The sequence below is a fragment of the Esox lucius genome, chromosome 8, assembly GCF_011004845.1.
Source record: "Esox lucius isolate fEsoLuc1 chromosome 8, fEsoLuc1.pri, whole genome shotgun sequence".
NCBI lineage: Eukaryota > Metazoa > Chordata > Actinopteri > Esociformes > Esocidae > Esox > Esox lucius.
Window position 1 is genome coordinate 750,685 of NC_047576.1, and position 18,294 is coordinate 768,978.

Genomic DNA, 18,294 nt, shown 5'->3' on the forward strand with positions numbered 1-18,294 from the left:
GCTTACCACCAGAGGACCTGCAAACCAAAAAGTATTGTATTATATTTATTATTTTTCTTGTGTTTTAAAACCTTTTTAATTGATCTGATTGTTTTACTGATTTTGCTTGTCTCATTTGGAAGTAAAATCATAATAAACATCATAGACATATTTAAAAGCTGAAATCATAGTTTCAAACACATTTTTTTTTACATTAGTTTTATTCGAAAGCTGTTAGGTTTAACATTACGTAGATTTTCTATTTGTGTGTAAAATGCCAAACCTGTCTTCTGCAAAGGCTCATCTTGTCAACAGACACAGAGGTGCAGGTCTTCTCAGTAGTTTGAAGGCATGCGTCTACTGTTGCCGATTACAGGGTCAAAGGTCATAACTCAGCTGTAGAACAGTCATAGGACATGATATCATGCAGTGGTTCAATGAAGGTATGATCTATGTCCCAAATTGCCTTTCAGAGGGCACCCCCCTACCCAATTTAGAGTACACCCACCTCCCCAATTTAAAGGGCAAACCTCCCATTTTGTTCCTGATATACAGTTTGTAACCACCTCCACTATGACCGTTATGGTGCAACAGAGGAAGACCCCGGCAGGCCACTGCACTCTAGAGCAGTGTGTCCTGCCGTTGAGGAGCCCCCATGGTGCACGGCTCTTGAAGTGCGCCCTAACTGCCGAAAGATGTGCACGATCCAGGGAAAAGGTGTGACATTAGGGAGGCAGATGTGTTGTTATCCAACATTCCTAAGATACTGAGAGTAATGGAAACACAGGGCCGATGCTTTTCCAACTGAATGTGTTTTGTGCTTTATTGAAGTATGTGCTCAAATCAGTGGTTGTGTTTGTTGTCTAAGAGGACCGCAGAGTTTTAGTGAAAACATGACTGCGGTTGGCCTTTGGGCCTCTTAACTTCTGTGGGTCCCGACATCTCTGTGGATCAATAACAAGGGGTTCTCTACCATGTTGTTGTGGGCCTCCTGTACTCTAGGGATCCTGTCCTTCTCACACTAAATTATTTTGTGTCCCATCTCAAGTACGGCATGAGTGTCTGTTTAGCCAGAAATGTGTTTGCTTGTGCAGAAGGTGCTTCCTTTTTCAGGTAATTTTCCAGCATTCTGAAGCACTAAATAGGGCTGTCAGTACACAAGTCTGGTACACTTAGTTGTGTACTGGTGCTGTACTGTCCAGATGTCATTGTAAAGGTTTGTCTAGTTGTGTACTGGTGCTGTACTGTCCAGATGTCATTGTAAAGGTTTGTCTTGCTGTATGCATTCGGAGGCAGATGTCTTTGTTGTTGCCTCCATCATAGCATGGGGCTTCCATGTAAAGTAAAATTGCAGGTCGTTTCTAGGTGTTTTTCATTTTCACAGCTTTTTCTGTGTTGATGTTGATCTTTTTTTTTTTTTGCCTTGCTGCAGTTGATTGCCAGGCTCACTTGGCTATCAGTTTAATGTTGATGTTGGTGTGTGTGACAAAAGAGCCAAGTCCTCTGAAAGTCAAGGTCTTCTAGACAGCAGAGAATCCATGGTATTTTTCATGCCTGATTTTCTGTTGTTTGCAGCATTTCGTTTATTGCCAGGTTGAAAGGTAAGTCTGGCATTACACAATCCAAAGAACCCCAGACCTCACAGCAAACACTGGGGATTCCATATCTTCTTAAGATCTTCCATAGGATTTCACAGTGGATCCTGTTAAGAGCCTTCTGGAAGCCATTAACTCTTAAGTGAGAGGTGCTGTTGCCATTGCTCAATGATGTTCCTGAGGGCAAAGATCTGATTTGTACAGCTCCTTTCACATGAACTTGCGTTTTCCTTCCTGAGCACTTTATACACAGCTAAAAACATCAATTTTACAAGAGGTTAAAATATTAGCCATATCATTATTGCTTTGGTCGAAGAAACATTGCCTGAGGTATGAAAATACATTGCATTAAAAAGGAATGAGTAGAACCAAAGGCCAAAGGGAACATAAATCAATAAATCAGTGCAGGTCAGGGGTCAAGAAGATATGGGATCAGCTGTAAGGACAAAGACATTTCAATGTCAATATATTGTGCCAATATATCTGACACTACTTTTCAGGAAAATGAAGGGAAGTATTTTCAGAAAAGTATAGTTGTTTCATCATGCTGCTAATCCCTCCTGGCTCTCGGTCACAAATTATACCTTATTCCCTATGTAGTGCTCAACTTTGACCAGACCCAGGGGGTAGTGTACACTAGGGAATATGGCACCATTTGGGTCACATGTTTGTTTCCCCTGCTAACTTTACATGGACCAGGTGAGTAGATGTTCATTCAGTGCAATGACGGTGGGTACAAAGTGGCTCTCGGAAATAAAATCCCCAGCTACGATGTTGACAGAGCCCATCTGAGAGCCAGGGACCTGACCCCTGACCCAGGACAGTAATGCAGGATTGGAAGACATCACCATGTCCTTCAGAGATTCAGTAGGATGGGAGCAGATGTACTTCAGATCTTCTGTCAGGTTGATGCCGGTCACAAAGAACCCCCCTGAGAAAACACCCCAAAAGATACCATTAATGTTCTTTTTTATTATATGACAGATGATACCATTAATGTTCTATATCAATGATATCACTAATGTTCTATATTATGGATTAAATCATTACTGTTCTTTGTATTATGTTACATCAGTCATCATACATCCTACATAATGAGGCTATTAACTGACATGTAATGAGTAAAGTTGGATCGGCATTAGATTTACTTGGATAGGCATTAGATTTACTCTTCAAATTTAAGTAGCTAGAAGTGTATTGAACTGTTTTACAGTAAAAGTGCACTGCTGCTATTTGTACCGCTTGGTTACCTGGGCGACCGTGTTTTTTCTTGTTTTCAAACACCTCAACAAGGTCATCGACTTTACACTTGTTGGCCCACCAGTAGGGAATGTGAGGCCAGAGGTCGCTGTGCAGGTGGACAACATGATGCTCATAGGAAACGATCACCTGGTAACCCAGCGACCATAGACTCCTTAATGTCACTACTTTCTGGAACACAAAGGATCATGGGTAAGTTGCGATCAGAGAATCATGGGAGTGTCTCTTCTTTTAGGTTCAGTAAAGTGAAGAAAACTTCTTCCTGAGTATTTCATTATTTCCGTTTTTTCATCGGCATGCATTTGGTTACATGCCCAATACCACACACTGAGCAAAATCCTTTGAAAGATGTCTTTTTAACATATTTTAACTAAAAAGACACGTCTTTTCAACATCCTAACTTGCTGAGTAACACCTTCTCATAATCCTTTGAGCTAAAAATACAGTTATGGAAACACACATAGAACATCAATATTTAGATTTCAGACTTCTATTGACATAGAGTAGTGATGGAAATTATCCAATCAAAGGAAAAAAAATAAACCTAAAGCAAGTGTGTGACTTGAATTCTGAAATTCCAGCTAGAGAACTCTGATATGACCAGAGTATGAGTTTTCCCTACTGTAGCAGGGCAGAGGATGAGTTTTCCCTACTGTAGCAGGGCGAGTATGAGTTTTCCCTACTGTAACAGGGCAGTGTATGAGTTTTCCCTACTGTAGCAGGGCAGAGTATGAGTTTTCCCTACTGTAGCAGGGCAGAGTATGAGTTTTCCCTACTGTAACAGGGCAGAGTATGAGTTTTCCCTACTGTAACAGGGCAGAGTATGAGTTTTCCCTACTGTAGCAGGGCAGAGTATGAGTTTTCCCTACTGTAGCAGGGCAGAGGATGAGTTTTCCCTACTGTAGCAGGGCAGAGGATGAGTTTTCCCTACTGTAGCAGGGCAGAGGATGAGTTTTCCCTACTGTAGCAGGGCAGAGGATGAGTTTTCCCTACTGTAGCAGGGCAGAGGATGAGTTTTCCCTACTGTAGCAGGGCAGAGGATGAGTTTTCCCTACTGTAACAGGGCAGAGCTTGGAGCTGAAGACGGTCCTTATGGTAGAGATGAGCTCAGTGTGGAGGTCCTGGTTCAGACCCAAGAAGTGACTGAAGGACAGCAGCACCACCTCTCTGGGATGAGCATCCAGCCAGGCTCGGATCTCCTGAAGAACCGTCTATGGAGAAATATGGACAGAACTCATATTAATTAAATGATATATTTAATTATACGATATGTGTTTTGCTGTAACTACTACTATCATACCTCTACAGTGAGTGTAGTGTACACTCTGTAGTATCATACCTCTACAGTGAGTGTAGTGTAAACTGTAGTATCATACCACTACAGTGAGTGTAGTGTACACTCTGTAGTATCATACCTCTACAGTGAGTGTAGTGTACACTCTGTAGTATCATACCTCTACAGTGACCGTAGTGTACACTCTGTAGTATCATACCTCTACAGTAACCGTAGTGTACACTTTGTAGTATCATACCTCTACAGTGAGCGTAGTGTACACTCCATGGTAGAAATACAGGTCAGTAGTCGTGTCATTGGGTCGATGTGCAATCCTCAGGTCCAAATATCTGACACCAGAATCAAGCTGCTCCTTCACAGTCAACTCCTAAAGGACGTAGTAGAATAACAAAACCCAGAGAAACTTCACAGTCAACTCCTAAAGGACGTAGTAGAATAACAAAACCCAGAGAAACTTCACAGTCAACCCCTAAAGGACATTGTAGATTAACAAAACAGAGATACTTCAGCTGCGGCGGGAGCTGTGGTCTAAAGGTCTTAGGTGCATCAAGGGGCGGTAACCCCCGAACACCCTGGTGGACACCGGAGGTCAGGGAAGCCGTCCGACTGAAGAAGGAGGCCTTCTGGGATATGTTATCCCAGAGGACTCCGGGGACGGTTGCAGTGTACCGACAGACCCGAAGGGCTGCGACCTCTGCTGTGAAAGAGGCAAAACAGCGGGTGTGGGAGGAGTTTGGGGAAGCCATGGAGAAGGACTTTCGGTCGGCACCAAGGTGTTTCTGGTAAACCGTCCGCCACCTCAGGAGGGGAAAACAGGGAACTATCCAAGCTGTGTAGAGTAAGGATGGGACACTGTTGACCTCAACTGAGGAGCTAATTGGGCGATGGAAGGAACACTTTGAGGAACTCCTAAATCCCACTAACACGCCCTCTATAGGGGAGGCAGAGCTGGAGGCTGATGGGGAAGCATCATCAATCTCCATGGCAGAAGTCACTGAGGTAGTCAAACAACTCTACAGTGGCAAAGCTCCGGGGATTGACGAGATCCGTCCTGAAATGTTGAACGCTTTGGGTGTGGAGGGGATGTCTTGGATGACACGCCTCTTCAACATTGCGTGGGAGTCGGGGAAAGTGCCTAAGGAGTGTCGGACCGGGGTGGTGGTTCCCCTGTTCAAAAAGGGGGACCAGAGGGTGGGTACCAATTACAGGGGTATCACACTTCTCAGCCTCCCTGGGAAAGTCTACTCAAAGGTACTGGAAAGGAGGATTCAGCAGATAGTCGAACCTCAGATTGAAGAGGAACAACGCAAATTCTGTCTTGGTCGCGGAACAACCGACCAGCTCTTTACTCTTGCAAGGATCCTGGAGGGGGCCTGGGAATTTGCCCATCCTGTCTACATGTGTTTTGTGGATCTGGAGAAGGCGTATGACCGGGTCCCCCGGGAGATACTGTGGGAGGTGCTGCGGGAGTATGGGGTGAGGAGATCCCTTCTGAGGGCTATCCAATTCCTGTACGTCCAAAGTGAGAGCTGTGTTCGGGTTCTCTGTAGTAAGTTGGACTCGTTCCAGGTGGGGGTTGGCCTCCGCCAGGGCTGCGTTTTGTCACCAATCCTGTTTGTAACTTTTATGGACAGGATATCAAGGCGTAGTCGGGGTGGGGAGGGGTTGCAGTTGGTGGGCTGGGGATCTCATCGCTGCTTTTTGCGGATGATGTGGTCCTGATGGCATCAACGGTCTGTGACCTTCAGCACTCACTGGACCGGTTCGCAGCCGAGTGCGAAGCGGTTGGGATGAGGATTAGCACCTCTAAATCTGAGGCCATGGTTCTCAGCAGGAAACCGATGGAGTGCCTCCTCTGGGTAGGGAATGAGGCGTTACCCCAAGTAAAGGAGTTCAAGTATCTCAGGGTCTTGTTCGTGAGTGAGGGGACAATGGAGCGGGAGTTTGGCCGGAGAATCGGAGCAGCGGGGGCGGTATTGCATTAATTTTACCGCACTCTGTTTGTGACGAAAAGAGAGCTGAGCCGGAAGGCAAAGCTCTTGATATACCGGTCAATTTTCCTTCCTACCCTCACCTATGGTCATGAAGGCTGGGTCATGACCGAAAGAACAAGATCGTGAGTACAAGCGGCTGAAATGGGTTTTCTCAGAAGGGTGGCTGGCTTAGGGATAAGGTGAGAAGCTCAGCCATCCATGAGGAACTCGGAGTAAAGCCGCTGCTCCTTTGCGTCAAAAGGAGCTAGTTGAGGTAGTTCAGGCATCTGGTAAGGATGCCCCCAGGACGTCTCCCTAGGGAGGAGTTCCAGGCACATCCAGCTGGTAGGAGACCTCGGGGTAGGCCCAGGACTAGGTGGAGAGATTATATTTCGACACCGGCCTGGGAACGCCTCGGGATCCCCCAGTCAGAGCTGGCAAAAGTGGCTCGGGAAAGGGAAGTTTGGGGTCCCCTGCTGGAGCTGTCTCCCCCGCGACCCGATACCGGATAAGCGGATGAAGATGAGATGAGAGATACTTCACAGTCAACCCCTAAAGGACATTGTAAATTAACAAAACACAGATATACTTCACAGTCAACTCCTAAAGGACATTGTAGATGTCACACAGAGGTCCACATTACTGAGAGCTCTTGACACACCAGTATGGAAGATTTATATTTCACAATTGTTTTTCTTTCAACTGATGTCACATTAAGAATGAGACAAGCAGATCTTTGGAAGTGCCAACTAATCAATTACCTTAACTGAACAATTAAATATAAGAAAGAAGCAAGAACATTGGAACAACACCCCCCTCACTATTTTTTATGTCCAATATGGGATTGCTCCCTTGCCTGGTTGCAACAACTCCACATCAGGGGAGTTGTAGATCACTGTGTCCTCCAGAGCACATCGTTGTGCTTTTAGGCACACTGGCACCATGCAGCATTTTACAAAGACACAAAGCGTGCAATATAATTTTTAAATTTTAATTTATAAACCGAAAGAAGAAAAACAAACAAGTAAACAAACAAACAATGAGCAAGACCTCGCTCCTCCCAAGACCTGCCTGGCCTGGACAAGACTTTTAAAAATCTTACCTGTGTAACTCCCCATTTATGAAAGAACGGTCGAATCAGAGGCTTCATGTATTTGTCCAGCTTCTGCAGTAAATCCGGCTGTGTCAAATCTACCGGGGAGCGGTCACTCTTGTCCAGACAGTAGGTTATAGCGTTATGGCTTCCTGACCAGGGAAACACAGACCAGATCGTAGGTTATATATGGATTCAATGTGTTCACCCCAACTGGACACATTTCATGAAGTTAAAAAGTGGGACTGAAGTGAAATTATTTTAGTAATTGATTGACACTAATAAAATCCAGCAAATTAACATTGAATTCCATTGACTCACTGTGTGAATAACATGATCAGTTCCATTGACTCACATGTGTTTGAGTATGGGTGAGAACAACACTCAAACATTAACTGCAGTGAACCAACGATAAATTAAGTATCAGCTGTCAGCCTACCAGGAATTGCTAAATTCCACAGAGGCACCTCCCACAGGGCGCTGGGCAGGTGACCCATCCAGCTGTCCAGGGGGAGCTCCTTCAGAGATGCCTGTCTGACCACCTCCGTGGAGGACATCCCTGGGTCCTGAAGAAGATCAAGACAGTGTCACTGTACACAAATCAACCAATTACTGTAGTCAGACTGTAAATTGTACAGTAATTGTAGTTTCCAACCACAAATACACTGAACATTGTTGTATTGGAATAAAATACATGACAATTCTGCAAATTATTGTATTTTATTAAAATACTGATATTTTTGTATTTGTAACATAAAAATACACCCCTCCCCTCTTAACCTCAACAACATTCTTGGCCGAGTTAACTTTAAGTTGAAATACGTGTTTCCATCCTCTGCTTATCTGGCCATTTTTTTCAGTTCAACATGAAAAACTTTATTTGAAATTGCTTGACTAATATGTGGTTGTTGGTCGACTTTAGTTAAATGCATTGACTGCTAATTGCACTAGATAGACCTACTGTTGACCAAAATGCTAATAGAAATGTATAAATGCTAGTAACGTATGCTGGGTATTATGCTAATGAGCTATACCTCTAAACAATAACTCGTTTCTGTCAGAACAGAAAAGTATTCAGGAAAATACAAATCTAAAGAATATAGTTACTAAACACAATCTAACTGTAGATTGTCTCAGTATTAAACAAATTACGCTCAGAAGTTAACCACGTATTTTAAATACATGGAACAGAAATTATGCTCATCTCTGCTGTACTAACATCGTAAATTACTGTACTCATGGTTGACACGTCTATTTGCATTTAAAATCTAATACATACTACTGTATAAACAATTTGTTCTGTCATCCACCCACCTACAATGTAATTTTTTCCCACAAATTATTCAATTAGAGGGTTTTCACCAATTTATAACAACATAATTATCACAAAAAAAAGATCTAACTTTTTTTTTTCTTCGCCAGCTAAATAACAGGGTGCAGCATGCCCATAGAGAGGGGACACCAGTCTAGTCGGCCTGGCGGAAGCGTTGAAACATATATCCTCAACATAAACCGGTTGTATTGCGAGTTGTAACCTTCTCTAGCCAACACACTCACGTTTCAAGTTATACAGCAGTGTCTTTTTACCGTTCAATCACGTTAACAGAGAAACCGGTATTGGTGCCTGAAAATGCCAAGAGGGTGCGCCACAAATACTGTCTATTCAAAGAATCCACAAAAAATAAAGGGAAGTATTTAATTGTCAACATTTATGTCAAGTGCACTTGGCGAGCTCTTCTGCTGTCGTTTGCTCCGTAGTGACTGTAATATGTTCTTCGATTACACAGAAACTCGTGTAGTTCTGCAACGATAACTGCGCCCTTCTGCGGCGATATCATCATTCCATTGTATGATATGGTCCATGTCCTTCCACCTAAATATGAAAATGTACGCGCATAATATATTAGCATAGACCTCCTTTTTTTTTAATTCTCCTTTTCAGAATAATATTTTTTTCCTTCAGACCGGTTACCGATCTCCTTTAGTTTATTGAGGGCGGGCACCGTATAGGCAAGTCCAAGACAAGCAATGTGCTTAAAGAGCCCGCGGCAATTTAATTCTGCTTTCAAATTTGTACCACCTCTCTGCTTGGATAATTATTATATTATATACGCTACATACCTGGGGGGGGGGTGGCCAGTCCTGGATTTCAATTTCCACAGTGTTGTAATGTTGTTTCGCTATTGTAAGCTACGATTTGTAAAATGCTGACCTCACTAAAGCACATTTCCCGATGAGTCTGTTGTTTTCTATTACTGCACCTTGACATTGGTGAACATAATTACAGCCATTTGCAGAGCAGATGGAGGTGTCTGAAGCTGAATTTCCAGACCGACATACATACATACATACATACATACATACGAACATATAGGCTATTATTAGTCGTCACTAATAATACACCTCTCTACTTAGCCCAATCTCAAAGAAAAGACGATTCCGAATCCCCCAACTTTTATCAACATCCAGCGAGGGTACGAGACATCTCTTCACGGAAGCGCCTACGGGGACAAGACAACACAAATTGTAAAAGAAAAAAATACATTGAAGGTTGTGTAGAAGAACTTACCAAATATCAGACACCAGTTTTTGTATGCCGTTTGGTCTGAGTGATTAATGACTTACATGTTAAAACCGCAGATCAAACAGTGCAGGTGGAAATGCCGGTGGGCGTGTCCCAAGATAAACCCGGTCTTTTTATATTTAGCATTTTAAATATATAGCAGCAACTACACAACAGTTTACTATCCTTATGTCCTTGTTTAGTAACCAGCCTATCAGGTAGGCTATTCAATGACAGCTGAGCAGAGGATGGAAACAAATGTTTAAACCTTTATTCATGGCTTTGCTACCGTCAGGCAAACACTAACACATTGCTATTTCCAGCAATGATTTGGGGTTATTTGCCTTGCACAGGGATAGAAGAAATACATTTTCACTTGTTCGGGATTAAAAGCATCAACCTGTAATTTATTGGCCCAGTGCTTCTGGCCGCGAGACCGCTCTGCCGCCCTGCAGGTGCTGTTTTCTACGCTGATGATTATGTCCAAACATCCATGGGGTGCTATCCGTGCCAATCTCAAAATAAACTATTAACAGTATGTACTTTTTTCAAACCGTGTGCTTGAATAGCCGTAATGAAAGGAAAAAGAAAAAAGAAAAAAAAAGATATACAGGTGCTGGTCATAAATTTGGAATATAATCAAAAAGTTGATTTATTTTAGTAATTCCATTCAAAAAGTGAAACTTGTATAATGTATACATTCATTCCACACAGACTGATATATTTCAAGTGTTTATTTCTTTTAATTTCGATTATTATAACTGACAACTAATGAAAACCCTAAATTCAGTATCTCAGAAAATTAGAATATTGTGAATAGGTTCAATATTGAAGACACCTGGTGCCACACTCTAATCAGCTAATTAACTCAAAACACCTCCAAAGGCCTTTAAATGGTCTCTCAGTCTAGTTCTGTAGGCTACACAATCATGGGGAAGACTGCTGACTTGACAGCTGTCCAAAAGACGACCATTGACACCTTGCACAAGGAGGGCAAGACACAAAAGGTCATTGCTTAAAAGGCTGGCTGTTCACAGAGCTCTGTGTCCAAGCACATTAATAGAGAGGCAAAGGTAAGGAAAAGATGTGGTAGAAAAAAGTGTACAAGCAATAGGGATAACCGCACACTGGAGAGGAATGTGAAACAAAACCCATTGAAAAATGTGGGGGAGATTCACAAAGAGTGGACTGCAGCTGGAGTCAGTGCTTCAAGAACCACCACGCACAGACGTATGCAAGACATGGGTTTCAGCTGTGAGATTCCGTGTGTCAAACCACTCTTGAACAAGACACAGCGTCAGAAGCGTCTCGCCTGGGCTGAAGACAAAAAGGACTGGACTGGTCCAAAGTTATGTTCTCTGATGAAAGTACATTTTGCATTTCCTTTGGAAATCAAGGTCCCAGAGTCTGGAGGAAGAGAGGAGAGGCACATAATCCTGGTTGCTTGAAGTCCAGTGTAAAGTTTCCACAGTCAGTGATGGTTTGGGGTGCCATGTCATCTGCTGGTGTTGGTCCACTGTGTTTTCTGAGGTCCAAGGTCAACGCAGCCGTCTACCAGGAAGTTTTAGAGCACTTCATGCTTCCTGCTGCTGACCAACTTTATGGAGATGCAGGTTTCATTTTCCAACAGGACTTGGCACCTGCACACAGTGCCAAAGCTACCAGTACCTGGTTTAATGACCATGGTATCCCTGTTCTTAATTGGCCAGCAAACTCACCTGACCATAACCCTATAGAAAATCTATGGGGTATTGTGAAGAGGAAGATGTGATACGCCAGACCCAACAATGCAGAAGAGCTGAAGGCCACTATCAGTGCAACCTGGGCTCTCATAACAGCTGAACAGTGCCACAGACTGATCGACTCCATGCCACGCCGCATTGCTGCAGTAATTCAGGCAAAAGGAGCCCCAACTAAGTATTGAGTGCTGTACATGCTCATACTTTTCATGTTCATACTTTTCAGTTGGCCAACATTTCTAAAAATATATTTTTTGTATTGGTAGTAAGTAATATTCAAATTTTCTGAGATTTTCATTAGTTGTCAGTTATAATCATCAAAATTAAAAGAAAAAAACAATTGAAATATATCAGTCTGTGTGGAATGAATGTATACATTATAAAAGTTTCACTTTTTGAATGAAATTACTCAAATAAATCAACTTTTTGATGATGTTCTAATTTTATGACCAACACCTGTATATAAAAAAAGGTTAAACACAAAAGTTAAAGGAAAAATGTAAATGGTACTTTTGTTTCCTCACACCTGCTTGTAACTGAGCCCTTTATATTTCCCTCTTCATTTAATTTAAATGTACATGTAACATTTCCACTGGGAGGGGTGGACCAGAAAGGCCAGGCAACACGCCTTAAGCAAAGGAAATTTACATCAACTATTACAGGTTGAACAGGAATCCAGCCGATGTTCTATGTTGCTAATTGCAGTATGCTGTATGTGCTAGAATGTATGCACAATGTTTTTAAAATATTAAAGTTTAATAGGTATGCGTTTATTTGGCACAACAGCACTTCACACATCTTCAATCAATCAATCAAATTTATAAAGCCCTTTTTACAACAGCAGTGTGCTTTACAGAGCTCAATGGTTCGCCATGAAATGTCCCAGTGATCAATGGAAAATGTCCCAGTGAGGAATGAACAAGAAACCAGGCAAACTACATTTAACTGGCCCGCAATAGAAAGTGTTGATCGTGTCTTCCTGTCCAGATTGGAACCCAGGTCGCCCACGTGAAAGGCTGCGTCGTTAACCACTACGCCCCAGAGCTGTACATTTGCTGGGTGTCAGTGTAGCTTCTTGATATTATATAAAGTTGTCATGCATTAACATCACGCCAAGTATGAATATTTCATTAGACACATTAAGCATTGTGTTAAATTGAGTAAGGTCCCTTATTTATTTACCTCCACCACAAATAGTATCTATGAACTCTATGGCTTTTGCCACTGGCCGTTTTAACAGCTTATTAGCCATTCGTGAATGACATTGATACAATAACTACAGTATCAATATAGGTGACGATAACAGACTTTTTTGTCAAGTGAAAAGATGAGAGAATCGTGTAGCCGGGGAAGTGTAGTTCTATCCTGAACAAATCCTGAGACATCATTCGAAAATCCATCAGAAATAATCACAATATAACAGTAAACAGTTTTATTTTAGCCTTCCCATAATGTAGCTGCTAAAGGTTAGAGCCAGCAAAGATTTTGTCTGTCCTGAACAAACCCTCTTTTGCCACTGGCTATTTTAACAGCTAATTAGCCATTTGTGAATGACATTGATTTTTTTGTCAAGTGAAAAGATGAGAGAATCATGTAGCCAGCGAAGTGTTTGTCTATCCTGAACAAATCCTAATATCCACCAGACCTGTTTTATTTTAGGCTTCCTATTACGTAGCTACATAAGGTTATAGCCAGCAAAGTTTTTGTCTGTCCTGAACCTCAGTCATAATGTGTTTAGACATTTAAGGGAGTCGAATGTGGGACCTGTTGTTCTGTAGCCCGCATCTCTAACCACTACGCTATTTAACAAGTCATCGGTTGGTCACTCACTCTTCTAGGATGGCTCTACTTGCGCGGCCCGGCAAAAACCTCTTGCTTGCAGTTTTCTGGTGATTGGTGTTGACAGGGCCGTAATGTCACCTTGACTGGTGATTGGTGTTGACAGGGCCGTAATGTCACCATGACTGGTGATTGGTGTTGACAGGGCCGTAATGTCACCTTGACTGGTGATTGGTGTTGACAGGGCCGTAATGTCACCTTGACTGGTGATTGGTGTTGACAGGGCCGTAATGTCACCTTGACTGGTGATTGGTGTTGACAGGGCTGTAATGTCACCATGACTGGTGATTGTTGTGGACAGGGCCGTAATGTCACCATGACTGGTGATTGGTGTTGACAGGGCTGTAATGTCACCATGACTGGTGATTGTTGTGGACAGGGCCGTAATGTCACCATGACTGGTGATTGGTGTTGACAGGGCTGTAATGTCACCATGACTGGTGATTGTTGTGGACAGGGCCGTAATGTCACCATGACTGGTGATTGATGTTGACAGGGCCGTAATTTCACCATGACTGGTGATTGGTGTTGACAGGACCGTAATGTCACCATGATTGGTGATTGGTGTGGCAGGGCCGTAATGTCACCATGACCGGTGATTGGTGTTGACAGGGCCGTAATTTCACCTTGACCGGTGATTGGTGTTGACAGTGCCGTAATGTCACCATGATTGGTGATTGGTGTGGCAGGGCCGTAATGTCACCATGACTGGTGATTGGTGTGGTAGAACCGTAATGTCACCATGACTGGTGACTACGTTCTTGAAACAGGGGTTACAATTGGTGATTGAAGGGGTGGAGACTTCTAATTGCCTGAATGTAAAATGTTGTGTACACAAACCCATGAAAAGCAAAACGACCCCTATCGCCAACAAAATGTGATAGTATATGCACACATCATTGCAAAAGCATACTATTACAACAATGAGCTATACCCCACTCCCCAAGGCTATAACTGCTGACTTAAGCTTTAGAACTGTGTTATAACTGGTGACTAAGGTTATAACTGATATCTAACGCTTTATCTCAGAGTGGGGAATATAAAAAGAAGCTGTCTCCATGCTGTTGGTAATAGTCTGGTTAAGAAAATAGCACCCTACATCTCATTTTATAATGCACCCCATAAGAACAGGGCCTGGCATGAAGTAGTGCACTATATCTATAGGGAATAGGGTGCTATTTGGGATGAATGTGGAGAAATATAACCAGCACCATTCAACACTAGACTTCCTCATGTTCAGATCAGGATAGACTAGCCAGGTGTGAAACAGATGAAACGATGCCACCTACTGGTCAAAGAGGCCAACTGCAGCTTCCCATAGACGACAAGCAGAGATGTTTATAATGAACCCCAGACAGCCTGCATGCTGTCGATTCCAGAGGCTAGTGAAGCTCAGTGGGCAGAACGTAGATTTTATTGTGTATTATCGGCAAGTTCTACTGTAGAATATTTCTATTAAGAAACTGTGAAGTACTTCTTGTATAATTATTCAACTTGCATTTTTTTTTTAACATTGCCAATTTGTTAAAAAAAGAAGACATTGTCTAGTGTTCTAATTTCAGGAATAGAAAAGTGTAGAGATCTGATGTTTCATCGATGAGAAAATTGGCAGAATTTGTGCCCAGTTCCGTCTTGCTCCTGAGGCTTCCGCTTTCCGACCACTGGGCTTCCGCTCTGAGGGGAGCGGAAATTCCAACCTTCATATTTGTCTTGGATTATCTTGGCTCCGTCTGTGTTACTCTACTGTCACCTATGGTTGAGCTTAGAAATTAAATTACTTCACCAGCCAAGATGTCTATTGATCTGTAGCTTTCTTAGTATTATTTCATGGTCACTTGATCTGGGTAAATATGAAATAGTACCACAGGCCCGGTTGGGGGGGAGCACAGTGATTAGACACCCCCCCTAATTTACTCAAATGCCCCCTCAGTCACATCATCCTGGCGCCGACCCTGTCAACACTACGCATTTTAAATTAGTCAATCTTAAAGGTGGGTGACCTCTGGCCTAAATAGTCCCTTTAGACTATATATAAGTCCCTTAGGACTATTTAGCTACATCAAGTCAAATCCTTACATTTAGACATGGGAACTAGTCGGGCAGATTCAAAACTACCAGACTCACCAAGTTGAGTCACAGCTCTAATATTAGAGGTTCCTCTTTCACACTCAGTTGGCTTACATGTTCGCTCAGCAGATATGCTCAACATTTTTTGTGATATTTTCTCACTTTTATCACAATATGTGACCTGAAGTGTGGCCAGTGAAGAGGGCTGGTTAGCCAATGACGGGTAAGATCCCAACTGTGATATCGGGATAATCTAAGACAGGCACAGTCGTGCATCTGGTCACAATCCACAATATACATACCTGAGGTACGTGAGCATAACCCAGAAACACGATCTGTGCTGAACAAATAGAACAATGACTAGACCAAGAACATGAGGTGATTTCCAGGTCCGAGGAGGTTGTCAAGTGTCACTCAGACAAATGCTCTGGATTCCCAACTGCACACATTGTTACAGTCTCACTGGAGAAATTATGCATTAGAAAAAGAAAAGAAGGGGTGCAGAAATGATGCTAATAATGACAGTATTCACCATTGACTTGGTTGACATTAATAATGACAGTATTCACCATTGACTTGGTTGACATTAATAATGACAGTATTCACCATTGACTTGGTTGACATTAATAATAACAGTATTCACCATTGACTTGGTTGACATTAATAATGACAGTATTCACCATTGACTTGGTTGACATTAATAATGACATTATTCACCATTGACTTGGTTGACATTAATAATGACAGTATTCACCATTGACTTGGTTGACATTAATAATGACAGTATTCACCATTGACTTGGTTGACATTAATAATGACAGTATTTACCATTGAATTGGTTGACATTAATAATGACAGTATTCATCATTGACTTGGTTGACATTAATAATGACAGTATTCACCATTGACTTGGTTGACATTAATAATGACAGTATTTACCATTGAATTGGTTAACATTAATAATGACAGTATTCACCATTGACTTGGTTGACATTAATAATGACAGTATTCACCATTGACTTGGTTGACATTAATAATGACAGTATTTACCACAGAGTTGGTTGACATTAATAATGACAGTATTCACCATTGACTTGGTTGACATTAATAATGACAGTATTGACACCATTGACTTGGTTGACATTAATAATGACAGTATTGACACCATTGACATTAATGACTGATCTGCACAAACAAAAAATACTTTTATCACTCACAATAAAGGAACTATGTGACAGGGTATGTAGGCCATTGCTGTGACAGACCTTGCTAGCATCTGGTTGAAAAATAAAGAGGGATGAGTAGGTTTGCAAAATTCAGGGGTGCTTTTCATAAATCCCCTCCTTAGTCCTGTTTGGTCGTGGAAGGCTGATGGCTCAGGCAGATAAATGGCTGGTATGAAGTCCTTGCACAACATCAAGGGTATGCTTTAGACATGGTCTTTCGGCAATTTCTATTAATCTTAATAATTCGAGGTTGGCAACACCTCTATTCTTTTACTACAATTCAGCACTGATAAAAATTTGAAAATGTAATGAAAAAGGTATTTTTAAAGAGGAAAAATAATTGTGAAACTCCACAGATCCTTGTACTTGGTCGGTGTGAGAATGATGTTCCTTAAGGGTTGCTGTGAGATAATTATATCAAGTATTAACCCTTCCTTTATAATCATCACCGTTAGCAACTACCAGGACAGCAGAGGTCACTCAGAGGTCACTTTAGAAGTTTAGAGAATGCATTAACAGTTATGCCTCATTCACAGTCTTTATATGAATGTCTTTACTGACATTCTTTATATGAATGTTTTTAATGTCTTTACTGAAATTCTTTATATGAATGTCTTTACTGAAATTCTTTATATGAATGTCTTTACTGACATTCTTTATATGAATGTCTTTACTGACATTCTTTATATGAATGTCTTTACTGACATTCTTTATATGAATGTCTTTACTGACATTCTTTATATGAATGTCTTTATAGGAATGTCTTTATATTAATGTCTTTACTGACTTTCTTTGTCTTTATATGAATGTCTTTACTGACATTCTTTATATGAATGTCTTTATATTAATGTCTTTACTGACATTCTCAACATGTCACTGTACTAGGCAGTCATCCCAACTTGCTTTAAAACCACAACCGTTCTTGAAGCAGTCAACAGGGTCTAGACAGAATGATTTCCGAACTGTCGCATTCACCCCCACGTTCATGAAGTGCTTTGAAAGTGCTGGGCCACCTTAAGTCCTGTCTCCCCCCAACACTGGATCCCTACTAGTTTGCCTACTGATCGAACAGGTCTAAAGAAAATGCCATCTCCACAGCTTTACACTCTTCCCAGACCCACCTGGACAAAACCAACACCTATGTGAGAATGCTGTCCATAGACTTTAGCTCAGCATCAAACTCCATGACCTGGGGATCAGCCCTTCTCTCTGTAACTGGGCTTGGGACTTCCTTACTAACAGACCCCAGTCTGTCAGGTTAGACAACTTCACCTCCTCCACCCTGATGCTGAACACTGGTGTTCCACAAGGCTGTGTGCTGAGCCCCATCCTGTACTCCCTCTTCACCCACGACTGTGTTCCTGTACACCATTCCAACACCATCGTCAAGTTCGCAGACAACACCACGGAGGTAAGCCGGATTAGTGACAGTGACCAAAGTCAGCCTACAGGGAGGAGGTCAAGTGCCTGGTGACTTGATGCGTTGACAACAACCTGGCCCTCAATACAAAAAAAAAAATCAAGGAACTTATTGTGGATTACAAAAAATCTAAAGGCTGCATTTGTGCCTCATCAATGGCGCTGAGGTGGAGCATGTGTCCTGCTTCAAATTCCTGGGTGTCCACATCTCCAAAGGACCTCTCCTGGACCCTCAACCCTGGTCAAC

At 42.1% G+C, this 18,294-nt stretch overlaps 1 protein-coding gene across 2 annotated transcripts; it reads right to left on the reverse strand.

Moving 5' to 3' along the window:
* Window positions 1–1,386: 1,386 nt before the first annotated feature.
* Window positions 1,387–9,869, reverse strand: plcxd1 (phosphatidylinositol-specific phospholipase C, X domain containing 1). Of its 2 annotated transcripts, XM_029121465.2 has the most exons (8): window positions 9,820–9,869; window positions 9,598–9,695; window positions 7,634–7,760; window positions 7,204–7,346; window positions 4,367–4,495; window positions 3,890–4,045; window positions 2,825–3,005; window positions 1,387–2,505 (listed from the first exon to the last, which is right to left on the reverse strand). In XM_029121465.2, the coding sequence occupies exons 3-8, from the start codon at window positions 7,749–7,751 to the stop codon at window positions 2,261–2,263; spliced, it is 972 nt and encodes a 323-aa protein (XP_028977298.1). In that variant the 5' UTR covers window positions 7,752–7,760; window positions 9,598–9,695; window positions 9,820–9,869; the 3' UTR covers window positions 1,387–2,260. The 2 variants fall into 2 exon arrangements, with proteins under 2 accessions (XP_028977298.1, XP_028977299.1); XM_029121466.2 differs by lacking the exons at window positions 9,598–9,695; window positions 9,820–9,869 and adding an exon at window positions 9,764–9,800.
* Window positions 9,870–18,294: the final 8,425 nt, after the last annotated feature.